We start from the raw sequence: 26,423 nt of genomic DNA on the forward strand, positions 1-26,423 counted from the left end.
GAAAACGAGTACGGAATCTCAAAATCCAGTCATGTAAATGAAACTTACATTTTAATATGGACAGTCATGGAATTTGTGAAAGCATAAATTAATCAAATCAAATCTACATATGGACCAGTATCTGTAAATGTTAAGCCGCAAAAGTTGAAATATGAATCCGTGTTCTGCGCGTCTCTGTGTGAATTAATGAATGACAGAGACGTGCAGGTTTGTTTACTACATAGACTGAAGCGCATGACGCTTGCATTAATTTCAGCATCTGTTGTCTTCTCCTGTCAAAATAATCGAGTTAATTTAGAATTATTCATATTCATTTTCGAAAAAGCAGAAGACATACCGGTTTCTCCGGTAGTGGGCGGAGCTAATGGGCAAATAGAAATTTCAAAATGACAAATATGCATTCATTAGGCCTAAAAGAAAATTTTTACATAAGGGCATTGTGCTAGAAATATTACTATTATTTAGTAAAACGTATGTGATACTGCTACCACTGTTGCAAAAAAATAAAAAACTTTATTTAAAAAAAAAAAAAATCTCAATATTTCTCCCATGTTTTAATTTTAATAGCAAATCCCCTTTATTTACCAAACATAAAATGTTTAAATTTGATAAATTAAAAGACAAATTAAATTTGGGTGAAACTTGTTTACTGTTTTTCATAATTATATAACTTGTAGAAAAACTTTAAACACAATTCTAAATAAGTATAAAGAATGGCATTGGTTTTATTTTTAGTGCTAAAAAGTTTTTTTTTTTTTATTAGCAAATTTTTGTGTTTTGCTTTGGTACCGAAATTGGTACAGAGAACCGTGGATTTTCACTGGTATCGGTACCGAATACTGAAATATTGGTACCGTGACAACACTAACAGGCAGGCTTATTGTTAGGTCTATCCATTTTCTCCATTGCACATTTTATGGTATTTGTTTTATTTTTATTTACTAAGTGAAATAAATGTGCAATATGCTGTCAACATCAGTCTCTAAATCTATTATTTTTTGTATGTTATATATGTCAAAATCTGTGTAAATAATAGAAAGGTCGCTGATTAACACTTGCAATTCAGTGTCGTGATGGTTTTAAAAAATATTCTGAAGGTAGTGAAAAAGGTATTAAAAAGTAGTAAATTTAACTTAAGGATTGCTGTATATACCCTGTTCTAGAGGCACATAAGTCAGAAGTAATATATTTAGATAAATGGGTGCAGAGCCAGTGGTAGTTTTGTAGGCAAACATCGTTTGAAAAAATCGAAAAATGAAACTCGTTCTTTCCGAGTCACATTCGTTCAAGAACGACACATCACTACAGCCAAAGTGTCTGGATCACTTATTTTAACTAAATCCTGAAGAAGGTTTCTCTGAAATTAATTGTTTCTCAGGCAAAAGCAATGATGCAGCACGTAGTGCTTCTGCTCCTCGGAGCTCATCTTGCCTCGGCTGGTGAGTGATTATTTTAATTTACCAGTAAGATATAATTTACCGTTTGTTTTATGTCTGATTTTTAAGCGTTATTCTGTTACAATGACGCAGACAGCCCACTTGAGTCAAAGATTCGTGTCGCTTACACTTTTTCAGAGACGTGTATTTAAACGTGTTTCATAGGCCTGTATTTGTTATGTTTTAATATTCTAAAGATCATTCTTTAAACGTATACTATTCATTTTATATTTTGATTACATTATTCTTTGCTCAGAAAAACTGATTTAACCATACTACTACTACTAATAATATAAATTATAATAGCTTAATACTGAACAATATTAAATAATTATAATAATGCTGAGTATGGCAGTGTATTCCAAAACAAGCGCGTGTAATAAAATAAATAAATGGTTATTGTAGCTAACATATATATTTATTGGTCTGAGTTTGAAAATGTAAAACATATTCTTGAGCGCTAGTTCTTTGTATCACAAAGAAAAAATCAATTTCGTTTCTGACCTGATAAGTGGTTTTCTGCCCGGATACTGATGACGACATACTCCCTCTAAGTCTAATATTAATTAAGAATAAACCTCATAGCTTTCTGATCGTCTTACCATGTGTTTTACCAGGCCCATCACAACAGAATAAATATATATTAAAAAAAAATTCACATGACCCATAGAACAGGAAAGAAAAGGAAAAAAAAAAACTGTTTAGGTTTAGGGAATTTTGACTGCAGTGTTTGGCCACTAGATGGCGGTACAAAAACACGAAACATTTACATTATGACAAGCCGTTTTGACTTTTATTCCTTCAAAGGATATGAACTCTTGATATCAACAATTCAGTTTTCAATAGTTAAAATTCTAATTATTGATATCAGGAATTAAATTTCAATTAGTAAAAATATAGTTTTTGATAACTGTAATTGTATTGTCATTAGTTAAATGTCACCTCAGGCTGCCTTTCAAATTTAATTATTAATATCAAAGAATTTATTTCTTACTATTTCACATATTAAAAAATACAATTCTTACTAGTAAAAATCTTTATTTTTGATATCAGTTATCACATGGTTACTAGTATTTTCACCGGTTATAGCATTAATTATTTTAATATAGCCTTATTGTGATTTTCGGTGTTGATGTAACTCTTTAAGTGTGATTTGGAACAGGCTTTATGTGAAGATGTTTAACTGATATGATGACTGAACGTCTCTGTTTTTGTCTCTCTCTTCAGGAACACACTCTCTGAGATACGTCTACACCACCGTGTCTGGAATCGGTGACTTCCCAGAGTACACTTCAGTAGGTCTGGTAGATGATGAGCAGTTTGATTACTTTGACAGCAAAATAATGAAAGCTGTGCCAAAGACTGAGTGGATGAGACAGAATGTAGGAGCAGATTACTGGGACAAAGTGACTCAGATTCATATTGACACACATCAGAGCTTTAAAACCAACATCCAGGAAGCAAAGGAACGCTTCAACCACACATCAGGTAAATTGGTAACAAACATACACACAGATAAAGACATTAGTTTTAATTTACAGTGAAATATCTCTTCACACAGTGACCTGCACGAACCTCCAGAGGTTTTGATTATTTTACATTAACTTTTATATACATATACACACTAATGATATAATGTTAGTAGCACAGCGACCATTACAATAACTTTTATTTTTTGTTATTTTATCAGTATTACAGATTTTTTTTTAAATAAACACTAATATTCACAGAAACAAGGACAGAAATGTTCACTTTTTTTCTTTTTCTTTTAGTACAGTAAGGTAGTGATATTTTTAATAATTCACATTGGGACACTTGTACAATTTAGTCATATTTATGACTCAAACATTGTATGTTTCAGTTTTGGCTAAAGGTGGTAAAACCGAGAAACCGAAGAGAAACAGTTCAATGTGTGAGCAGAGATGCTTTAGATGAGATGAAAATATTGTAAATTGTATTATTATTTTAAATGGGGAAAAATGTATCATTATTATGTAAATATTAATTATTACGGTCAAATTCTCTAAAAATTCAAAGTTCAGCAGAAAAAGTATTATTGAACAAAGATATATTACATTGATTTTACTTTAAAAATGAGTGAACAAAGATGCTTAAGATGTGAGCTAAAGATATCAGGAAAAACAATTATTATTTTCGATAGGAAAAAACTTGATCATCATTATTGCATAAATATTAATAAGTACCATTAAATTCTTTCAAAATACAAATAAAAAGATAAAGAATATTATAAAACAAAAGCATATTACATTCATTTTACAGAAAAAAATGCAGGTGTTCAAGCTTTTAAAAAGAGTTCAAATGTAAAACTACTTCAAACTTCACACTTTTTAAACTGATTCTGAAACAAAAAACTGAGACAAAGTTTTTCTTGATAGTTTTCATCTTGTTCTTCTTTTTGTAAAAAAATTAACTGGCCCTGCTTCAGCAAAAAAAAAGTGAAATGTGTGAACCGAGATCCTGTCAGGAATCATACTACAGAATCCAGTAGTGAGTAGTAGTACACTACACTACACTCAAATGGAGAAAGGCCTGTGGACGACACTGGTAATGAGTTATGGGCATACGCAACCCATGAGATATGTTGACTCCAAAAGGACGGATTCTGTGATGCTAAACATTGCAACCCTCATTCCAAATCTTGGTTGGCCTTCTCCGTCTGACCATTGCTCTGGGGATGAAACCCAGAGGAAAGACTGACATTTGCCCCCAGCAACCGACAAAACTCTCCAAAATTTGGATATAAACAGGAACCCCTGTCAGAGACCACGTCTGTCGGGAGGCCATGGATACGAAACACGTGGTCTATGACAGCAACTGCTGTCTCTCTGGCTGATGGTAATTTGGGCAGAGGGATAAAATGCGCAGCCTTCGAGAACCTGTCCACCACAATTAAAACCACCATGTTACCCTGTGAGGCAGGGAGACCTGTAATGAAACCTAGCGCAATATGTGACCAGGGTCTCGAAGGAACTGACAACGGTTGAAGGAGCCCAGCAGGAAAGCGAGTGGAAGACTTACAACTGGCACAGACCGAGCAGGCCAATACAAAACAACGAGTGTCACAAGCCATAGTTTGCCACCAGAACCGTTGCTTAATGACAAAAATGGTACGATTGACTCCTGGATGAAATGCCACCTTGGAACAATGACCCCACCGAATGACGTTGGACCGCAATTTCTCTGGCACAAATAAACGACCCGTTGGACATCCGGGCACAGGCACTACCCCATCTAAGGTCATGCGGACCTTCGACTCGATCTCCCAGGTCAACATTGAAACCACACAATTATGTGGAATGATGGACTTGGGAGAAACAGAGCATTCAGATTGGTCAAAAATGCGGGACAATGCATTAGGTTTGATGTTATTGGAACCTGGACGATAGGAAATGAAAAATTTGAACCGACCCGAAAAAAAGTGCCCACCGAGCCTGCCTAGAGTTAAGTAGTTTGGCGGATCTGATGTATTCAAGGTTCTTGTGGCCCACGAATGAACCTTGCCGTCCACAGAGGAGCGTTGGGAGAGAACCGCACCTACCCCCACCTCTGACAAGTCGACCTCCACCACAAACTGACGAGAGGAATCAGGAGCAACAAGAATTGGGGCTGAAACAAAGCAGTTCTTAATTTTAGAGAATGCAACATCAGCTGCACTAGACCACCTGAAAGTCTTCATGGTGGAGGTCAAGGCTGTCAGAGGTGCGGCTAGTTGGCTATAGTTGCAAATGAAACGCCGGTAAAAATTGGCAAACCCCAGAAACCTCTGCAGGGCCTTGCGGGAATCTGGAGTTTGCCAATTAACCACTGCCTGAATCTTGTCGGGATCCATGCGCACCTCCTCAGATGACACGATATTTCCTAAAAAGGAACAGACTGCGCATGAAAAGTGCATTTCTCCGCCTTGACAAAAGCCCATTCTCCAACAGCCTCTGAAGCACTCGTCTGACGTGCTGAATGTGTTCCTGGAGAGACGAAGAAAAAAATCAATATGTCATCCAGGTAAACATCTATGAACTGATCAACCATCTCAGCACATCGTTAACGAGTGCCTGGAAAACCGGGGGGGAGTTGAAAAGACCGAAAAGCATAACCAAGTATTCAAAGTGCTCCCTGGGTGTATTAAACGCTGTGGCGAGTGGGGCGGGGCCGAGAGGCGTGGGAACGAGGAGTGAGGCCAGGTGTAGTGATTGGAGATGAGCTACACCTGCGCCCCACCGCCGGTATCGAGTTCCACGTAGGAGATGGAAGGATATAAAAATGGAGCGACTATAGTGAAGGACGAGAGAGGACCAGGCCTGGGACATTATTTTATGTTTTGGTTTTTATTTGCACGCACCAGTTGCCGCGAGGGGCTGGTGCGCTGTTTTGTGTTAATTTTTGTTATTAAAGTTTCATTTTGATTGTGCGCCGGTTCCTGCCTCCTTCTTCCCGAGGATTATGGAGATTTTATTATTACAAACACGTTTTTTCCACTCATCCCCCTTCCTGATGTGGACCAAATGATAGGCGTTACGTAGATCCAACTTGGTGAACCAAGAAACACCCTGCAGCCTCTCAAAAGCTGAAGACCTAAGCGGCAAAGGATAAGTATTCTTTACCGTGATGCTGTTCAACCCTCGGTAATCAATACAAAGATGCAGGGAACCGTCCTTCTTGCACTTAAAGAAGAATCCCGCCCCTGCAGGAGAAGAGGAAGGACGGATGAGTTTGGCTGCCAGAGAACCAGTAATATATTTCTCCATGGCCTCCCTCTCCATAGTGAAAAGAGAGTATAATCTGCCCTTAGGCGGAAACGTACCTGGTTATAAGTGTATAGCACAGTCATAAGGACGGTGCGGAGGAAGAGAATCAGCTCGGGACTTACTGAACGCTTCCTTCAGGTCGAGGTACTCCCCGGGCACGTTAGACAGATCCGCCTGCTCATCCTGCAACACAGAACAAGACACAGAAGAACACGCAGACACCAAACAAGATGCATGACAGTTCTCACTCCAAGACATGACAGAGTTCTGACACCAGTTTATGTGAGGGTTGTGCAGTGTGAGCCAGGGGTGTCCTAACACCAAAGGAGCCAATGCGGAGTCAATGAGGAGAAAGTTAATCTCCTAAACGTGGTTACCCGACGTGATCAGACTCACCAGACTCAATAAATCCGGGCTCCGGATTGTAGACGGGACATCCGTGGGGGGAACAGTGGGTGGTGGATTAGGCGCAGTGGGCACGTGGGCAGGTTCGACTCTAAGATGTTGCAACTGCGTGGTTAATTCAGATACTTGTAACACCAAGGCCTGTATTGCTCGAAGAGAAGTCATGATCTGTTCGTCTTGTCGATCAAATCGCGCATTATTATCGTGAAGGGCTTCTCTCAGTTCGTTTACACTCGCTGGGTCCATAACGTGGTCAGATTGTTATGTCAGGAATCATACGACAGAATCCAGTAACTAGTAATAATAAGGTTTAATGAAAACAGTGAGTTGGCCAAACAGAATTGCTGGCAGACAACGGGCACCAAGCAGGTCCTAGGAAACACAACAACTGCAGCATAGACTCTAAGCCGGGCAGAAGAGAAATGTGATGTGCTGCTATGATCCTCAAACATAGGCAGACCAGAGTTCAAGCGGACATATAAGCTGGATCTCCGTGCAAACTAAGAGCAGGACCAGAACTGCACAGAACAAGAGATCAGAACAGAGACCGCAAACCAAACGATCTGACACTGAACATGACTGACACAGCCCTACATATAGGGCTAATAAACGAGACTGAAGGTGCGTTCCGTTCGACCGTAAGTGTACTGCCAAGTGGACTTCACAGGGTATTCCGCCATCTTAAGTGAGATTCCAATCCGAAGGGAGCGAACATGTTCAGTTCGAAGGGCACTGAGCATGGCACAGGGAATAAGGGAACATCGATACATCACTTCACAGGAAGTGGAGAGCGATTATCCCCCAACTGTCATTGCGGGCAGCACGTCATCACCAGTCAGAACGGCTGTCCTCGCTGTCTTCGTTCATATTCATTACGGATTGTAAAAAGGTATGATAATGTAAAAGTGACTAGAAGCAGACGAGGCTCTGCCATTTTTCTTTATTTTACTTTATTTACCTCAGTGTTTACTATACGGCTGTGCGCAGGAGGAAGGCGCATGAGACCGATATGCAATTATATGACCATTTATTAAAAAGGGGCGGCAGTGGCTCAGTGGTTCATGTAGGTTGTCTACAAACCAGAAGGTTGGTGGTTCGATCCCCGGCTCCACCTGACCAAGTGTCGAGGTGTCCTTGAGCAAAACACCTAACCCCAGCTGCTCCTGATGAGCTGGATGGCGCCTTGCATGGCTGACACCGCAGTCGGTGTATGAATGAGTGTGTGAATGGGAGAATGTGAGGCAACTTGTAAAGTGCTTTGGATGGCCATGTGGTCTGTTGAAAGCGCTATATAAATGCAGTCCATTTACCATTACGGGGAAGTCGTGGCCTAATGGTTAGAGGGCCTAATGGTTAGAAGGGTTGTGAGTTCTAGTCTCGGGCCGGACGGAATTGTGGGTGGGGGTAGTGAACAGCTCTCTCTCCACCTTCAATACCATGACTTAGGTGCCTTTGAGCAAGGCATCAAACCCCCAACTGCTCCCCGGGCGCCGCAGCATAAATGGCTGCCCACTGCTCCGGGTGTGTGCTCACAGTGTGTGTGTGTGTGTGTGTTCACTGCTCTGTGTGTGTGCATTTCGGATGAGTTAAATGCAGAGCACAAATTCTGAGTATGGGTCACCATACTTGGCTGAATGTCACTTCACTTTCAAAACACATATAGGCTATACAGTTAATCAAATAAGTTATTTTCATATTTGCATGACAGCAGGGCTTCAATTCTGTTAATAGTCAAGTAATGGCAGCAATTGTCAATTAAAGTGTATAATAAACATACGTTTTTCATTATATAGTACTCAATTATTTTTTTATTGTATAGTGTACATATTTTAAATGTGATTGTAAATAAAAATTAAAATATGAATGTAGTATTATATATTTATAATCATAATCCGCACGACCCCATCGGTGACTTTCTTTGATTACGTTTGCAGGGCGTTCCAAATGAGCGGTTATTGTCAGTGAAGTCCACTTCAACTGATATACCGTGCTCAGGGAGTAGGGAGCAGTGAACACTGCGTAGGGACCCTGTCGAATGGAACGCACATTGAGACTGATCTGATTGCTCGTCAGCGCAGCTGGCGCTGATAGGCAATCAGATCAGTGCAGTACACACAAAATGAGCAAGCAAACCTGCGAACTGTGACAGATCCTTTAGATGAGATGAACGTATTATAATTATTTAATTATTTAAATTGAGAAAATGTATCAGAATTATTGCATAAATATTAATTACTACCACAAAATTCTCTCAAAATATCAAAAATATTATTCAGTTCATGCTTCAGTTTGATTGGACGACATCACAATATAAATCATGTTTTCTGTTTATGGTCTTTGTTATTTCATAGCAACCAGTTCAAACTTTTTAAACTGCTTTATCAAGTAACAAAGTTTGTCTTCCAATATCTTTTTAAGCTAATTCTTCTTTTCTTCAAAATTGCATAAATATTAATAAGTACCATGTAATACTCTCAAAATAAAAAGACCTGATAACATCTGAGAGACTGAACACAAACACACTGAGAGACTCGCTGACCTCTGACCTTTACTCACATCCACACGCTGTTTAACGCTGCAGGAACACAACTGTAAAATAAAATACACTCTTGATTCATTACAAAAACTCAGTTTGTTTCAGGAATGTTGAAGAGCTTCAATGAAAGTCTTCCGCTGACGGAATGTTCAGATTCAAACTCCAACTGACAAAACTCAGACCTGAACTCCCAGAATCCTTCACTCTATCACTAGCGAAGCCTGAAAACTAGCCAAGGACATGTTATCAATGTGCGTAAAGATGCTAACCATGTGCTAAATCACACAAAAACAAACAAAACAGGCTAGCAGTGTGTTAAATCATGTTAGAAACATGCTAAAACTGTTATAAACACGCAAACAGAGTGCTGAAACATGCTAAAAACAAGCTGCCGAACACACACAGACTGATGTTGTGTAGAGACAAGACACTGGAGCTCAAACTGAAGAAATAAGGCGACCAAGCGTTTGAGGGTCCAGAACCAGATTCACTCCGGTTTCAGAGAGAAACTACGACACAGACACGAGAAGAAACTAAAGCAGAAACGTTATAAACTTACGAGTCATAAGACGTCTTTATCTTTATATCCTGCTGGAGCTGAATCACTCGTTAATTTATAATCATGAACATTATGAGCAGATGATGTTCACTGGAGCGTGTTTGCTGTATGAACATCAGTCATTAGTTTGGTTTGAGGTGTTTGTTAACCGCCGTGTGTTTGGTGATTGATGTTATTCGTTTCTTCTCGATGTGAGAGACTGAGAGGCTTAATTTATATATATATAAATTACACTGATTTTGCTGAAAATAAAACAAAGTAAAATTTCAGATGTTCAAACTTCCAGCTTTAAAAGACAGTTCAATTTTAAAACTTCTTCAAACTTCACACTTTTTAAACTGATTCTCAAGAAACATCTAGTCCTTGTAAGAAATGAACTGCATCAATCAAAAACATCAATCTTAAATGGGTTAATGGAACAGTTAAAAGGCCAGTTTCAGATGAGCGAAGGTCACGTGTTGGAGTATAAGGAATTAAAAGCTCAGAAAAATATTGATGTGCCAATCCATGCAAAGTCTTGTAAGTAAGCATTAAAATTTTCAACCCTAAAACTGACAGGGAGCCAAAGTAAAGACTCCAAGATCGGAGTAATATGGTCTCTCTGTCATGATTATGCCCTCGTGTCCTTGACTTTCCTCTGGTCTTGAGGCAGGATCATGACAGGCCCGTGTTTTGTGTACAAGCACATGGCCTTGTCTTTGGGCCATGTGCTTGTGTTGTCTCGTTTCCTTGCCCCGCCCCCCCTTGTTATCCTAGTTTTGCCATTATTGCTTTATCTGTCACCTGTTATGTTATGATTAGTCTCCCTATTTCTATCCCCTTGTGTTCACTGTCCTGTGCGGTTCATTGTTACACATTGTTGCACTTTGAAGAGACGTTGTGAGTTCTGTGATTGTTTTTCTGTCGTAAGAGTTCCAGAGTGAAGAGTCTTCTGTTTATTGTTTGTTTAGACTTGTTAAGTTGTTTGTCTTTGCCCTAGTCATTGTTTTCCCCCATGTGGGTTTTGTTTTCCCCTTTTGTCTTCAATAAACCCTGTGTGTTGTGCATCCTGTCTGCGCTTGAGTTCATCCCTTACCTCCACGTGACAGAATGAACCGCCGAACAAAGAACTCAGCAGACAGTGTAATGTTCGGCCTTCTGTTATTCAAGAAGTCACGCATGAACATTTGTGCTGCTAGCTTCTATGAGCAGCAAGCTATATTTTTATTTTATAGACATCCTCAACATGGTATGTCCAACAACTTTCTGTCTGCTTGTTCGTCTATCTACAACATAAGCATCACACAGAAGGAAAGGCTATACTGCCACCTTGTGGTTACTCAATAGAATGCCTATCATTACATCCCCTTTCCAAAGTTATAAAACAAAGGTTAACTAAACAGCTCTTTTTTTTTTTTTTTTTTTAACTTAACTTTTAACTTTGCTTGTAATAAAGCCTTACGAACATGCAAAAAGTCAAAATGTTAACAATAACAAGGCACTCTACTCTAAACAACAATGTAAAGCATTATACTTTTTCAATAAGTCTCTCAGGTGGTTTTCTAGGTCTAGTAGACCTTCTGATTGGTTCAGTCATTTGAGAGGCTGTGGTATTAGGCTCAGCTTGGTGTGCATTCGGTGTATCATTTTGTTTTTCAGATTCAGTTTCACCGTGTTTGTCAGTGTCCTCATGAGTCTTTAACAGACTCCTCCTGTTTCTCCTCACTTTTTGTCCATCCTCTGTTTCCACAACGTAAGATCTAGGTCCGACTTCACTGAGCACGGTCGCTTTTCTGTCCCAGCAATTAGGTCCCTCGATTCTCACAGTGTCCTTTTCACAAAGAGGTTCCAGACTTTTTGTAGCTCTGTCATAGGCCATTTTTTGTCTGATTTTGAGTCTCTTTTTGTTGTTAATCCAGTTGTTATTGTCTCGTCCTGGTTGCAATTGTGGTAGCGTGGTGCGGAGCTTGCGACACATAAGCAGCTCAGCAGGGGACGCTCCACACTCCAGAGGTGCAGCTCTGTAGCTAAGTAAAGCAAGGTGAGGATCAGTCTTACCGTCCTTGGCTTTCTTCAGTAGTCTCTTAACAATTTGTACTCCCTTTTCAGCCTGACCATTGGCTTGTGGGTACAATGGGCTTGAGGTAACATGCTTGAATCCGTAGTACTTCGCAAACTCTTTAAACTCTCCACAGTCATACTGCGGACCGTTGTCACTCACAACACATTGTGGGATTCCGTGTCTGGCAAAGAACCCTTTCATGTGCACTATAACAGACTGTGCGGTGGTGCTGGAGAGTTGCGCAATCTCAGGGTAGTTCGAGTAATAGTCTATAACAAGAAGATAATCCTTGCCATACAGATGAAATAAATCTGTGCCCACCTTTTGCCAAGGGGCAGTGGGAAGGTCAGCCACCAGCATTGGCTCCTTGACTTGTTTGTAGTGGTGTCTGAGGCAGATGTCACATTTCTCAATCATTTCCTCTATGTCTTTGTTGATACCTGGCCAGTAGATGGCTTCACGTGCTCTTCTCTTACATTTTTCCACTCCCAGGTGTCCTTCATGAAGACGTTGAAGCATGTCCTTGCGCATGGTCTGTGGGATAACAATCCTGTTCTTTCTCAGCAGGAGTCCTTTTGACATACACAGCTCTGCCCGCACCGGGAAAAACTGTGGGCAAACTCCTTTTGACCAGCCGTTGTTTACACAGTGAGACACTTTGTGTAACATGGAGTCTTTTGCTGTCTCTTTAACAATCTGCTGCAGTATGGTGTCTGATGCAGGCAGTGAGGCAGTGACCATGTTGATGTGTATTTCAATATCTTCTGCTGCGGTGTTCTCAGCTGTGCCACTGTTGAGTTCTGGTGCTCTAGAAAGTGTGTCAGCAAGCACTATGTATTTACCTGGCGTGTATATTAGGTCAAAGTCATAGCGCTGCAATGTCATCATCATACGTTGGATTCTGGGCGACATGTCATTGAGATTCTTTTTACGGATTGATATGAGTGGTTTATGATCAGTTTCTGCTGTGAATGTGGGCAGTCCATAAACATAAGTGTGAAATTTCCCACACCCAAACACTAGGCCCAGCGTCTCCTTCTCAATCTGAGCATAGCGTTTTTCAGTCTCAGTCATCGATCTTGATGCATATGCTACAGGTTGCCATTTTTCTTCATTCATTTGTAGCAATACGGCTCCTAGTCCGTCTTTTGATGCATCAGTGGAGACTTTGGTTGGTTTTGTTGGATCAAAGTAGGTTAAAACTGGTTCAGCAGTCACAGTTCTCTTCAGTTCTTTCCATTCTTTTTCATGTTTTGTGGTCCACTCAAATGCAACGTTGTGATGCAGCAGTTCTCTGAGGCATTTCGTTTTTGAGGAGAGGTTGGGAATGAACTTACCCAGAAAGTTTACCATCCCCATTGCTCGCAAAACTCCTTTTTTATCAGTTGGAGCTGGCATATTCAGTATGGCTTGCACTTTTGTTTTGTCTGGAAGCACGCCGTTTGCTGTGAGCTTGTCTCCTAAGAATGTCATTTCTGTCACTCCAACAAGACATTTCTCTCTTTTTAGTTTTAGTCCATACTTTTTCACTCTCTGTAACAGCTTCTCAAGTCTCTCATCATGTTGTTGTTTTGTGTTTCCCCAGACAACTATGTCATCAATGTACACTCGTGTTCCTTCCAGACCCTCTATGATTGACTCCATAGCTCTGTGAAAGATCTCTGGCGCTGACTTGATGCCAAATGGAAGCCTCAGAAAACAGTAACGCCCAAATGGTGTGTTAAAGGTGGTGTACCTGCTGCTTTCTGGGTCCAGTTTCAGCTGCCAAAATCCATGCGAGGCGTCTAATTTGCTGAAGTACTTTGCACCGGCCATGTCACTCAGAATTTCTTCTCTCTTTGGGATTTGATAATGTTCTCTTTTAATATTTTCATTCAAATCTTTAGGATCTAGGCAGACACGTAACTCAGGGGAGTTTCTTTTTTTAACACATGTGATGGAATTTACCCAGTCTGTGGGCTCTTCCACTCGCTCGATGACTCCCATCTGTGTCATTCTGTTCAGTTCCTTTTTAAGTCCTGCTTTAAGAGGTGCTGGCACTCTCCTTGGGGCATGCACTACAGGTTTAGCATCTTCCTTGAGCTGTATTTTGTAAGTGTAAGGTAGTGTACCATGTCCTTTAAAGACAGTCGCGTATTTGTTCACAATACTTGTACTACCTTCGCTTTGTGACAGCATTTTGATTTGATTGTCTATTTTTATGTTATCACTGTTGATCTGGTAGATCCTCTTGACTAGTCCAAGATCTTCAGATGCTTTGTCTCCGAGGATCGACTCGTGTCCACTTGGCACTATTGTAAACATCAAGTGGTGTTGTCTGCCTTTTGCAGTCAATTTGAGCCTACAACTACCCATAGTTTTTATTGGCTGATTGTTGTATGCTTTTAATGACATTGTCTTGTCTGCAACTCTTTTTGGTTTCTCTTCAAGAGCTTTCAGATCATTTTCATTGATCAAGTTGGCTTTGGCTCCGGTGTCAATTTTGAAGGTTACTAGTGTCCCATTGACTAACAGAGGTGCAGTCCATTTATCATCTTTTACTGCACGTACAGCATGCTCTGTGTCACTTGCATTTTGGGGCTGTACGTAGCTTTTCTCACACGACACCATTTTGATGAAAAATGTCTCGCTCAAATCATCACTGTCATCTGGGTCATCATGCACTATGTGTATTTTTTTTCTGGTATGACACATTTTCGCATAGTGATTTTGCTTTTTACACTTTGCACATGTTTTTCCAAATGCAGGGCATTGTCTCGGTCTGTGCGTTTCACCACACTTCTTACAGTCAAACTGTGTTTGATCATCGTCTCTCTTTTTGTCTTTTTGTTTGAACTTGAACTGTGATTTTCCTTTCATTTTCACTACATTCACGGACTCGCTTTCTTGGTCATATGGCACCGCTTGAAAAGTAAGAGCATGTTGCTTTGCCAGCTCATTAGCTTGACATATTTTTATTGCACTTGCCAGTGTGAGATCCGCTTCCCTCAACAGCTTTTCTCTTAGCTTCTTTTCATTTGTCCCATAAACAATCTGATCCCTTATCATTGAGTTTTTTAGATCACCAAAGTTGCAGGACTGAGCTTTTATTTTGAGATCGGTGAGATAATTATCAAACGACTCACCAGGCTGTTGGAGACGAGAACGAAATACATATCTCTCGTATGTTTCATTTTTTTTCGAAAGACAGTGTTCATCAAACTTCTTTAGGACCTCGTCAAACTTGTCTTTATCGTCGGGTTCATTATACACAAAGGTGTTGAATACTTCAATAGCCTCCGCTCCTGCGATGGTTAGCAAAAGGGCTATTTTTCTTTCTTCCGCCCGACGATCAACTCCAACCGCGGCAATGTAGAGCTGAAATTGTTGCTTGAAGGTTCGCCAGTTCGCATCCACATTCCCCGTCATTTTCAGCGGAGTTGGTGGTTTTACTGCGTCCATCTTGCATCAGTTCTTTTCCTGACCCCAGTCCTGGTACCATGTAATGTTCGGCCTTCTGTTATTCAAGAAGTCACGCATGAACATTTGTGCTGCTAGCTTCTATGAGCAGCAAGCTATATTTTTATTTTATAGACATCCTCAACATGGTATTTCCAACAACTTTCTGTCTGCTTGTTCGTCTATCTACAACATAAGCATCACACAGAAGGAAAGGCTATACTGCCACCTTGTGGTTACTCAATAGAATGCCTATCATTACAGACAGGATGTCCTCCGAACATTAGCGACAACTGGAGTCCCATAGGCAATTCTGGTTTTCATCCCCAACTGACAAGAGGAGGGTTACCTTGCCATACTCGTCCGAGGGTGAGTGGATCCTGCAGAACTATGCCCGGCTATGGGAGAGTTTCTCCCGGGAAGAGCCGCAGGCTTCCCCCTCGAGGTCCCCACCTTCTGCCAAGCTGCCAGTGATCCCAGAGGGTCGTATCCTGGCCGTTGCAACACTGGGGGATCAGGCTCATCCCTCCCCGAATCCCGAGGCACCTTCCGCACCAATCAGTCTCTGCAAGAAGCGAGGGAGATGGTTCTCGTGGGAGTCTGCCTCGGAGTCCTCAGTGTCGAAGTCAACTCTGCCTGAGACTGCCCTACCACTACCAGTCATGGCTCTTGCTGAACTTCCCCAACCAGTCATCGATCCTGCTATTGCCTCTGCACCGCGGCCAAGGAGAAAGAGGAGGAAGAAGGGTTCTTCTGGTTCTCCGTCCCTGTCTCCTCCTGAGTCCGTGATGCCTCTCCAACCCACTGCTGACCCTGAGAGTGCCGTTCCTGAGCATTCTGCTTTAAGCGCGGCTCCAGAGGTTGCTGCAGAGGACGCTGTTCTGAAGACTGCAGTGCAGAGGACTGTTCCTGAGATTACTTCAGTAAAGGAGGCTTCTGTACCAGCAACAGAGAGAGCTGTGTCTGAGTCAGCAGTCATGAGTGCTGAGGAGAGAGCCGCGGCCGACTCTGCTGCTGAAGCGGTGTTGCAGTCGGTTTCAGCCCGTCAAGAGATGCCAGTTGTCATTGCTGCCAAGACCCTGTCAGAATATTTGTCACGTCTAGTCCAGATCCTAGAAGTCTCTGCCAGACCTGTCTTATTCCCAGACCCCGTTCCTAAAACAGCAGTGAGCGCCGACCCCGAGCCTGCAGCAGTGAGCGTGGTTCCAGAGCAAGTTTCGTCCATGCCGATGCAGGGTCCATAGATGTTTTGTTGAGTGTCCAGAGGTCACTCCAGTCATGTCCACAGGTGTTGTCATGTGTCCAGAAGATGTTGTCAAGTGTCCAGAGACCACTCCCCACCCTACACCACCCAGACCTGCCCGGACCCCTTGTCGTCAGCCTTCGTCCCATCCACCTAAGACTCCTGTCCCACCCACCCACCCTGGACTTCCCCCCATGAACTTTGTTGTCCCGCCTCCTCCCCGTCCTCCCCGTCCCCTCCCTGTCATAGTGTATTCATGTTTACCTTTATTGTTATTTGTCATGTCTTGTTGGTTTGTGTCTGTGTCTCAGTCAGTCATGTCAGTCATGTCTCGCGTTTGATGTCCCCTTGAGGAGCGTCTGGAAGCCGCTCCTTAAGGGAGGGGTTCTGTCATGATTCTGCCCTCGTGTCCTTGACTTTCCTCTGGTCTTGAGGCAGGATCATGACAGGCCCGTGTTTTGTGTACAAGCACATGGCCTTGTCTTTGGGCCATGTGCTTGTGTTGTCTCGTTTCCTTGCCCCGCCCCCCCTTGTTATCCTAGTTTTGCCATTATTGCTTTATCTGTCACCTGTTATGTTATGATTAGTCTCCCTATTTCTATCCCCTTGTGTTCACTGTCCTGTGCGGTTCATTATTACACATTGTTGCACTTTGAAGAGACGTTGTGAGTTCTGTGATTGTTTTTCTGTCGTAAGAGTTCCAGAGTGAAGAGTCTTCTGTTTATTGTTTGTTTAGACTTGTTAAGTAGCTTTTGACGCCCCCACCAACAAGGCATTACAATAATCAATCCTGGTAAACACAAAAGTGTTTATCAACCTTTCAGCAACAGCAAATGACAGCATTGGACATAGTCTGGCAATATTTTTAAGATGAAAAAGGAAGTTTTAACAGTGTTTTGAACATGTGGCTCCAAAGTTAGATTTGAATGGAAAATCACCACTAAATTCTTTGTATATATATTTTTACTGAAAATAAACAAATTACATTTCAGGTGTTCAAACTTCAAGCTTTTAGCCAGCTATATTTCAGCTTAGTTTCCGCCAACCCTGGGTTTTCGGTACTATGAAAGTAGCTCGGCTTTAATCGGTGTTCGTTGCCATGGTACCTTATGCTGCACGGCTAACCTGCTCCGGGACAGGTTATGTTCTGGATTAGAGATTTCAAACTGAAGGTGAACCAATCAGATGTGAGAGAAGTGACACATGTCTGACACAAAGACACTCCCCCAGTTTATCTTGCTCTAAATTAAAGGTCACTAATGCAAAAAAATAAAAATAAAATAGAAGTCTGGCTTTAATGATAATTACTGAGTCATTTTAGGATTAATATAATTATTGTGATTCATATTATCATTATTATTATTTATCATTTACACAAAAGCAATTTTAGTTTAACAGTTATTAGTTATTTTAAATAATTTTAAATAAATATTAATGTATACAGATCATGTAATATAAAAAAGTTGTAGTATCAAAAGATTGCACTATTTAAAAAATACAAAATCTGACCTTACATGTTCGAGTCTCTATATATTTTTAAATGTATAAACTAATTTAACAAGTTTCACTTGTCACTGCACTGAAAGAGCAAGATTATTTACTTTATTTGTCCTCCTTTATTTTTTATATGATTTTTAAATTTGTCATATTGTTCCATCTCCTAACCTTAGGCAAAACATTTAACCTTTACTTTTGAATCTCGCTGGGTCTCTCGCGAGAAGTAAATCAAACTTGCTTTGTGTTGCAAGGCTTGTGATTGGCTGTTTACCAGTGATGTCACACATTCATGTGCACGCGCTCCACAAACTCAGGATCAAAGCCTGAATTGACAAAGAAATTTGATGAACAGCATCATGGTACTAACAAAGCAGGATTGGAGAGGTTTGGATTTGTCAATTCAAAACTAATCCTGTAAGTCTGAATTTGTTCAGCTACCATCATGGTACAGGCCCCTGTTCTTGTTCTCTTATCATAATAAATTTAGTCAGTAAACTCACAACTGAAATATTAATACTTTACTTTTTTAATATAGAATGGATGTTAAAAAACAAAAATATGTTCAGTCATATTTGTTTGATTCTGATTCAAACATGTTTCTGACTGCTGGTTTTATTCTGACTGTATTCACTGTCTCTCTTCATCAGGTGTGCACACTTTCCAGCAAATGTACGGCTGTGATTGGGATGATCAGACTGGAGAAATAAAAGGGTTTCGTCAGTTTGGTTATGATGGAGAGGACTTTCTGTCTCTGGATCTGAAGGAGATGAGATGGATTTCTGCAGTGCCACAAGGATTCAGCACCGTACAGAAGTTGAACAATGACAGAGCTCTTCTTGAGAGTGACAGAAATTACTTCAGCACTGTGTGCATCGAGTGGTTGAAGAAGTATCTTCAGTATGGAAAGAAAACAGGTAAATCAGATCTTATCCAGCAGCAGAAATATGAATATATAGCCATGCATGTTTTGTTAAACAGTCTTTTACACTAGAAATGTATTCTTTCTTTCAGAGATTGTTTTGATCAAAGAAAAACAGATCATGTGTTTTGTTTATAGAAATTAATAATAAAGACTATCTTTAAAGTGATTGCTGAACAGGTTCAGAAGCAGCATGTTCATCTAAACCTGTTAAATTGAGGAACTGGATAGAAAAGTATAAACTGATGCAGGTCTGATGTGTTTTAGTGGCTAAAGCTCAGTTCAGTTATAACAGTTGGGCTCTTATTACTAAAGATTTTATTAAATTAATGAGTTTGTTGAAACCACATCAACTGGTAGCTTTGAGTTTGCTGATCAGAGCCCTGCAAGTCATGAACTATCATTACTGGACCCTCGAGGGACACTTAACCACAGGTTATCATTTTCATAAACACAACAGGTAAAAGACTGCTTGTGTATTTATTGACTAGATGACAGTTAGCGGTCTGTCTCTGGACTGCAGTAAGAGCAGCAGAACAGATCTGATTTGACTAAAGCCTGGATAAAGATTTGTATAACATACTCATATAAGATGAATCTGATCTTCCTGATGTTAAAGAGCACAGATCCACATCAACAGAGACTCATAATGAAGTCTGTAGTGTTTACTATCGGGGTCCTGGATGAACTAGAGAACATTACTGTGCTGTCAAGACTGTCAAAATGGGTTTGTTTGTCAAATTAGACTGGCTAGAATGACAAGGAGATCTGTTTGAGTTGTTTTTTTTAATTTAGTTATTATTAGCAGTAGTGAAAGTTTAGGAAAGGTTGCAGAGAAAGGACATCAGCTCCTCCTGGAGAGAATTTTCCAGCATCTGTTCCAGCACACTTCACCCTCTATCTGACATTATACAGAGAACTCACTGAAGACCAGTCTTCACAGACAGTGTGCTGGGGTTTATAGAGGACTTGATTGGGAAGACATTTAAATTTAAGATCACTTGAATTCAATCTCTCTCTCTCTTCAGTCTCTCCTCAGGTGTCTGTGCTGCAGAGGTCTTCCTCGTCTCCAGTCATGTGTCATGCTACAGGATTTTACCCCAAAGAAGTAACAATCTCCTGGATGAAGAATGACCAAGAGCATCATGATGATGTGGATCTTGGTGAACTTCTTCCCAATGAGGACGGGACCTTTCAGAAGACGAGCGAACTCAGAGTTACACCTGAAGAGTGGAAGAACAACAAGTTCATCTGTGTGGTGCATCACAAGGGTGAAACCATCAGAAAGATCCTGACAGAGACAGAGATCAGGACTAACCCGGGTAAGAGAAATTAGAAGAGTGAACAACAAATATTGACTCTCCTGTGTTTAACTTCAAACTATATTAGGTCTATTAACAAGGACATTTATTGAAAAATACATAAAAATTTAAACAATTACAATTACCCATACTCAGAATTCGTGCTCTGCATTTAACCCATCCGAAACGCACACACACAGAGCAGTGAACACACACACACACACACACACTGTGAGCACACACCCGGAGCAATGGGCAGCCACTTATGCTGCGGCGCCCGGGGAGCAGTTGGGGGTTCGATGCCTTGCTCAAGGGCACCTAAGTCGTGGTATTGAAGATGGAGAGAGAACTGTACATGCACTCCCCCCACCCACAATTCCATCCGGCCCGAGACTAGAACTCACAACCTTTCGATTGGGTGTCCGACTCTCTAACCATTAGGCCACGACTTCCCTGTAAAGGTCTCAGCAGAGGATGGAAGCTCTCACTACATGCCTGCATACAGTGTATTCAGAACATATTCTGACCCCCTTCACTTTTTTAAATGTTGTTATATTGCAGCCTTATACTACGATAGTTTATATTGTTTCTCACTGATCCACACTCAGTACCCCATAATGACAAAGTGAAAATAGAATTTTAGAAATGTCTGTAAATGTATTACATATAAAAAAACCTGAAATATCTAATTTACTGTATACAGTAGGTATAAATGTCTTTAAAGTTTCTTGTTTCTTACATGAATGTTGTTGGCTTTAATATTACATTAGAGTCAGTAAAATATTTGACATGATTTTAATTAGATTTATTTGCAATTTTAACAGAGGTATACACACTTTCAATACCCCCTGTATATTTAATTCTTGACATCATTCATTTACACTTGCGTAATAGCATATACTGAATCACACCTCCATTATCATAGTTATGCTCTTTGAATAATCCTTTTGTATCTTCTGACTCAACAGGGGCACCTGATCCATTCGGTGTTATCTTCGGTGTTATTGCTGTCATCCTGTTTGCTGTATTTGCAGTCATTGGGTTTTTAGTGTACCGCAAACAGAGTAAGATCCAAACTCAGATCTATTTTATTTTGGATAAAACAAAGTAAAATAAAAATGCAAATATTATGTTATTTTGACATTATACATTGTGCTGTGTGACAGATTATAGCTGCCCATTCAATCAAAGCACTGTAGAGCGAACAATCACCACAAATACACAAACCTACACTACTAGCACTGGTACCACGAAAACAAACATAAGTGAACAAGAGAAGGTATGTTAAAACAATTTTCTGAAATATATCACATTATATTAATCACTCAGTCAGTGTTTTAATGGAGGGAAAATGTGAAAACAACTTACAGCTTAACATGTTATTAATGTCCTCATTATTTATTTGAAAAAAAAAAATTGTAATTCATCCATTAATTTAAAATAACGTCTAAAAGTTTATTTCTTGAGTAATATCACACCTGCAATTATACCTTTATACTTAATATAGGTGTTTATGCTTTGTTTCAATGTTTTGTATTGGTAAATAATGACTGAACTTACAGTAAACATTTGTCATTGCTTTTCAGGCTCTAATTCAGAAGAAAGTAAGTATAATGAAATCTGTATTTGATAAATACTCTTTAGTAGCACACTATAGCCATATAAATGTATAAAGAGTTGGTAGTGATTAACCATTCAATTTTAAAAAAAGATGAAACTTTTATTGTAATTAAAACATACATTAATACTATATTATTATATGTCTATATTGCTGTCCCAATCTAAATTGTTAAATATTGTAACAATGCTTTAAAATAAACATTTTCTGTTGCAGCCTGATGATGGTGATTCTAGCAGCTCCAGTCTTACAGGACAGTGTAAGTGTGTTTTACTACAGTTTGTCTCAGTCAAGAGAGATAACAAGTATATAATACTGTATATACTTTTGTGTCATTTCAGGAGACACAAGATGACAGAGAGAACTGAAGCTGATGCTCACATCTTCTCTTTATACAGTACTAAATATACATATAAAAGGTTTATAATCTTTCTGTCAACCAGAATAACAATCTTCTGGCCTAAACATACAAACCTCATTTTGTTACATACAAAAAACATGTTACATGTCCCACCAAAGACAGTAATATAATATATTGGATCACTGTTACACCACAATAAAGGATGCATATCACTCTGTTCCACGAGCAGCTTTGGGACGTTCTGATCACTGTCTGGTTCATCTTATACCGACCTACAAGCAGAAACTAAATCTGCTAAACCTGTAGTAAAGACTGTGAAGAGATGAACCATCGAAACAGCAGGATTTACAATCTTGTTTTGACATCACTGATTGGAGTGTTTTTGAAGCTGCTACCACCGATCTGGACGAACTCACAGAGACCGTAACATCCTATATTAGTTTCTGTGAGGATATATGCATTCCTACCAGGACTTATTTAACATTCAACAATGATAAGCCATGGTTTACAGTAAAACTCAGACATCTTCGTCAGGCCAAAGAGGATAACTACAGAAATGGGGACAGAGTCTTGTACAATCAGGCCAGGGACACACTGAACAAAGAGATTAGAGTGGCTAAAAAGACCTACAGTCCTCGGCCTCATCCACGACTGTGATGAGTCTGCTTACAGACAAGAGGTTGAGCAGCTGGCTGTCTGGTGCAGTCTTAACAACCTATAGCTTAACACGCTCAAAACAGAAGAGATGATCTTGGACTTCAGGAGGAACCCCCCTGCTCTCCCCCCACTCACCATCATGAACAGAACTGTGACTGCAGTGGAGTCATTCACCACCATCTCTCAGGACCTGAAGTGGGACATTCACATTGACTCCACTGTGAAAAATGGAATTTGTTCTTCCTTCACCAGCTGAGGAATTTTAACCTGCCACAGGAGCTGCTGAAACAGTTCTACTCAGCCGTCATTGAGTCTGTACTGTGTACTTCAATAACTGTCTGGTTTGGTTCAGCAACAAAATCAGACATCAGAAGACTACAGAGAACTGTTCGGACTGCAGAAAGGATTATTGGTGCTCCTCTGCCCACCCTTCAAGAACTGTATACATCCAGAGTGAGGAAAAGGGCTCAGAAAATCACTCTGGATCCCTCACATCCAAGTCACCCCATCTTTGAACTTTTGCCATCTGGCTGGTGCCTCAGAGCAACAAATACCAGAACAGTCAGACACAAGAACAGTTTCTTTCCCCAGGAAATCTACCTCATGAACAGTTAAATGTTCCCCACTTATGCTTATGCAATAAAAATGTGCAATATCCTTATATTTATTTGTTACTCCTCCATCCTAGTACATCCCTGCATCTCAATCAATCCTATTCCATTATCATTTTAGCACAATTATTTATACACTTATTTATTTGCCAAATTTTTCTTTATGTTTTTGTCTGTGTGTTGTTGTCTCTGTGTACTGGAAGCTTATGTCACTAAAATAAATTCCTTGTATGCGCAGGCATACTTGGCAATAAAGCTCTTTCTGATATCGGATTCTGATTAATTTGTTCTGTTTAGAAACAATCCTTCATTCAGAAGAACATGAAATAAAAACTTCTGGCACAAATGTGAAGTCAGGTAAAATTAGTAGATTCTCAGTGAAGCACTCTTTTAAAGTGATTACGTCTCAGACGATTTACTTGTAAATTTATAAAAACTTGTCAAGGGTCATTAAGGGATATTGCACTTGGTTGCTGTACTTATTTTCAAGTTTTTATAACATGTATACTTAAAATTATATTTTCATTTCAGGAATCTTGTACTTTTAGACATTAAAGAATGATTTTCTGAAAGAAAGAAAAAATCAACTCTGCAGTTCATCATTAATTAAGGAGCCCCGCACATGACATGCAAGAAGAAATTAATAAATTGTGTGCACAATTTACTAATTCGTTCCCTTGATGTACTAAAACATGCACACAATTAATATTGCGTTCCCTCGATTTACATTTGCATTTTAATAAAATGTATTTATTTTTTCTTGCATGTCATGTGTGGTGCTCTGTAATTATTTAAGTTTTATGTCTTAATGTTAAATTAAGAGCCCACCCGCTTCTAATGTTATCACTCGACTGAATGGGCATTATCAATTTTTATCAGCTCATAGGTATAAGCCAGAAGGGGTCTGCTGCATCTACTGGAAGCCTCAGAAAGCTGTTATCTATGGTGGCCCAGTCAGTGTTGGGCAGTAGCATCGCTACAAGTAGCGAAGCTACTAGTTTAACTATATTTCTCAGTAGCTTGGTCGTAGCTTCGCTACTTTCTGAATCAAATAGCTTTTCAGTAGCGAAGCTCTTTTTTTTTTACCAAGTAGAGCGGTAGCTTCCACACAAGCTACATTTTCGCAAGCATTTCTGAAGCTCAAACCAGGGTTGCCAGGTCCCAGAAATATTTCCAGCCCAATGACAACTCAAAACCCGCCCAAATAGAATGAAAACTAGCCCAATTTTTCAGTGTCCAATCAGATTAGACAACGGCTGGATTCCCACAAAGGGCCTTAAAATAAATGTATATAAGTTTAAGTTTAAAGTATTCGCCTTTTGTCTTACCCAAATTCTTTGCACACACTTTTTTTTTAATACAGAATACACTATTATATATATATATATATATATATATATATATATATATATATATATATATATATATAATACACTATTCTATCATCATTTGGAACACTTTGAATCCACTCCTTTAATCCTTTCTCTGTCTCCCATTCTTTGCGATACTTCTTTCCATACTTTCCCCATTTACCTGACATTTTAGAATGCTGCTTGTTCATCCACAGACAACCGAACCAACGCTTCTGACTACAACGCTCTCATGATGTGAGTGACGTGATGATGATGCTTGATTTGTGATGTCAAAGCACATGTGGCGCGCGCTCAAGTATTAATACTACTCGCAAGTATTAATTCCCGGGGGATCAACACCCACTAATAAAAGGTTCACTTTTATCTTTGTCCACAATTATTTTATTTTATTTATTTTTTTGCGGCCGCAGTACATCATAAATGTAGCCCAAAAAACCGCAACCCGCAACTCCGTATTTTTTCCCGCAACTCCTTTTCTAAAATAGCCCAATTGTGCGGGAAAACCGCTACCCTGGCAACCATGGCTCAAACTCAAATCGGGAAATACAACTGCTAAGATCGCTGATCCTGGATCAGTAGTGACCAAGGGGCTGCCATCTTTTAGCAGAACTTCACTTGCGTTAGCATTCCCATTGACTCCCATTCATTTTGGCGTCACTTTGACAGCGAATAACTTTACATCTGAGGCGTTTAAAGACTCTGTTTGTCCATTATTTATTTCTAAAGATACACGACAATATATAAAGGGCTCCATTACCTTCTATGTTACATTATGGCCCCGTATAAACAGTTTTTGTAAAAAATAGGCTAACGATTGCGTCATAACCACTCGGCTCTCTGTCGCATTGCCGTACAGACAGGTGGAGAAGCTCGCAGGCAATTAACTTAATATGGCGTACTGGCATTACATTTTAAAATACTATACAAAATAATTAATCAGAATACTTACTCCTGCTCACTCACGACAAAGAACTCCCCGCTCAAGCTCGCCGTCTCTGCAAGATTAACGATGGCAGTTTGCACGCACAGCTACTAGAAGATTTACATCTGTCAGACAGGTTGCTGACGTCGTCAAGCTTCGTTTGAGTCTGCGCGTCAGAAACGGAAGTGCTAAAAAACGCTAAAACTGGGCTTCATTTGTCTCAATTGAGTTCCAATGGGGTCGCTGTGTCCATTTCTTTTACTGTCTATGGTAGTGACGCGACGGCGCTACTTCATCTTGTTCGTGTTCACGGTGGATAGCAACCAACCATCTTTATGATGCATTACCGCCACCTTCTGCTCCGGATGGTACCACTCCTTGGCCAGTCACGCAAAAAATTATTTGATGAAATGATGGCATAGGATGAGGTCAGAGAACAGTTAATCCCGAGGAGTGAGTAGCCGTGGCCGTACCTCGACAAGTACATGGCACTGACCGAGATAACAGAGAGAAAATATGTTTTCAGATGCTGCTTGTAAAAATTATCAGGGTCCGCCCTTACGAAAGGAAAATATGTTTACCAATATATTTCTTAAAATATATTGTGATATATTATATTTTATTGTGATATATCTGGCATTTTGTTCTGCAAAGTCCTACAGTATATTAAGCATGCCCATGCAACAGGTGCATACACTTACTTGTGCGCACATTGTTAATGTGCGTACATGTATTTTGATTGT

The 26,423-nt window shown here is 40.0% G+C and overlaps 3 protein-coding genes across 4 annotated transcripts in view; all 3 read left to right on the forward strand.

The window, feature by feature from the left end:
• The window catches only part of LOC127979734 (patr class I histocompatibility antigen, alpha chain E), a 268,175-nt gene extending 244,740 nt beyond the window's left edge, over nucleotides 1-23,435 (forward strand). The window contains exons 2-10 of one of the 3 annotated variants that reach the window (XM_052585351.1): nucleotides 1,352-1,439; nucleotides 2,664-2,924; nucleotides 18,566-18,832; nucleotides 19,866-20,159; nucleotides 21,107-21,202; nucleotides 21,305-21,417; nucleotides 21,725-21,742; nucleotides 21,973-22,015; nucleotides 22,098-23,435. In XM_052585351.1, coding sequence (XP_052441311.1) covers nucleotides 1,388-1,439; nucleotides 2,664-2,924; nucleotides 18,566-18,832; nucleotides 19,866-20,159; nucleotides 21,107-21,202; nucleotides 21,305-21,417; nucleotides 21,725-21,742; nucleotides 21,973-22,015; nucleotides 22,098-22,099 — 1,146 coding nt within the window. In that variant the 5' untranslated portion in view covers nucleotides 1,352-1,387 and the 3' untranslated portion in view covers nucleotides 22,100-23,435. Of the gene's footprint in view, nucleotides 1-1,163; nucleotides 1,440-2,663; nucleotides 2,925-18,565; nucleotides 18,833-19,865; nucleotides 20,160-21,106; nucleotides 21,203-21,304; nucleotides 21,418-21,724; nucleotides 21,743-21,972; nucleotides 22,016-22,097 lie in introns of those variants that run through there. The other 2 variants (XM_052585352.1, XM_052585353.1) reach the window with 2 other exon arrangements.
• LOC127979732 (antigen peptide transporter 2-like) overlaps nucleotides 1-26,423 on the forward strand; it is a 412,715-nt gene that overhangs the window by 270,038 nt on the left and 116,254 nt on the right. The gene's annotated exons all lie outside the window — the stretch shown is intronic.
• LOC127979735 (HLA class I histocompatibility antigen, A alpha chain) overlaps nucleotides 1-26,423 on the forward strand; it is a 340,316-nt gene that overhangs the window by 240,076 nt on the left and 73,817 nt on the right.

This window comes from Carassius gibelio, chromosome B19 (genome assembly GCF_023724105.1).
Source record: "Carassius gibelio isolate Cgi1373 ecotype wild population from Czech Republic chromosome B19, carGib1.2-hapl.c, whole genome shotgun sequence".
In the NCBI taxonomy this organism is placed as follows: domain Eukaryota; kingdom Metazoa; phylum Chordata; class Actinopteri; order Cypriniformes; family Cyprinidae; genus Carassius; species Carassius gibelio.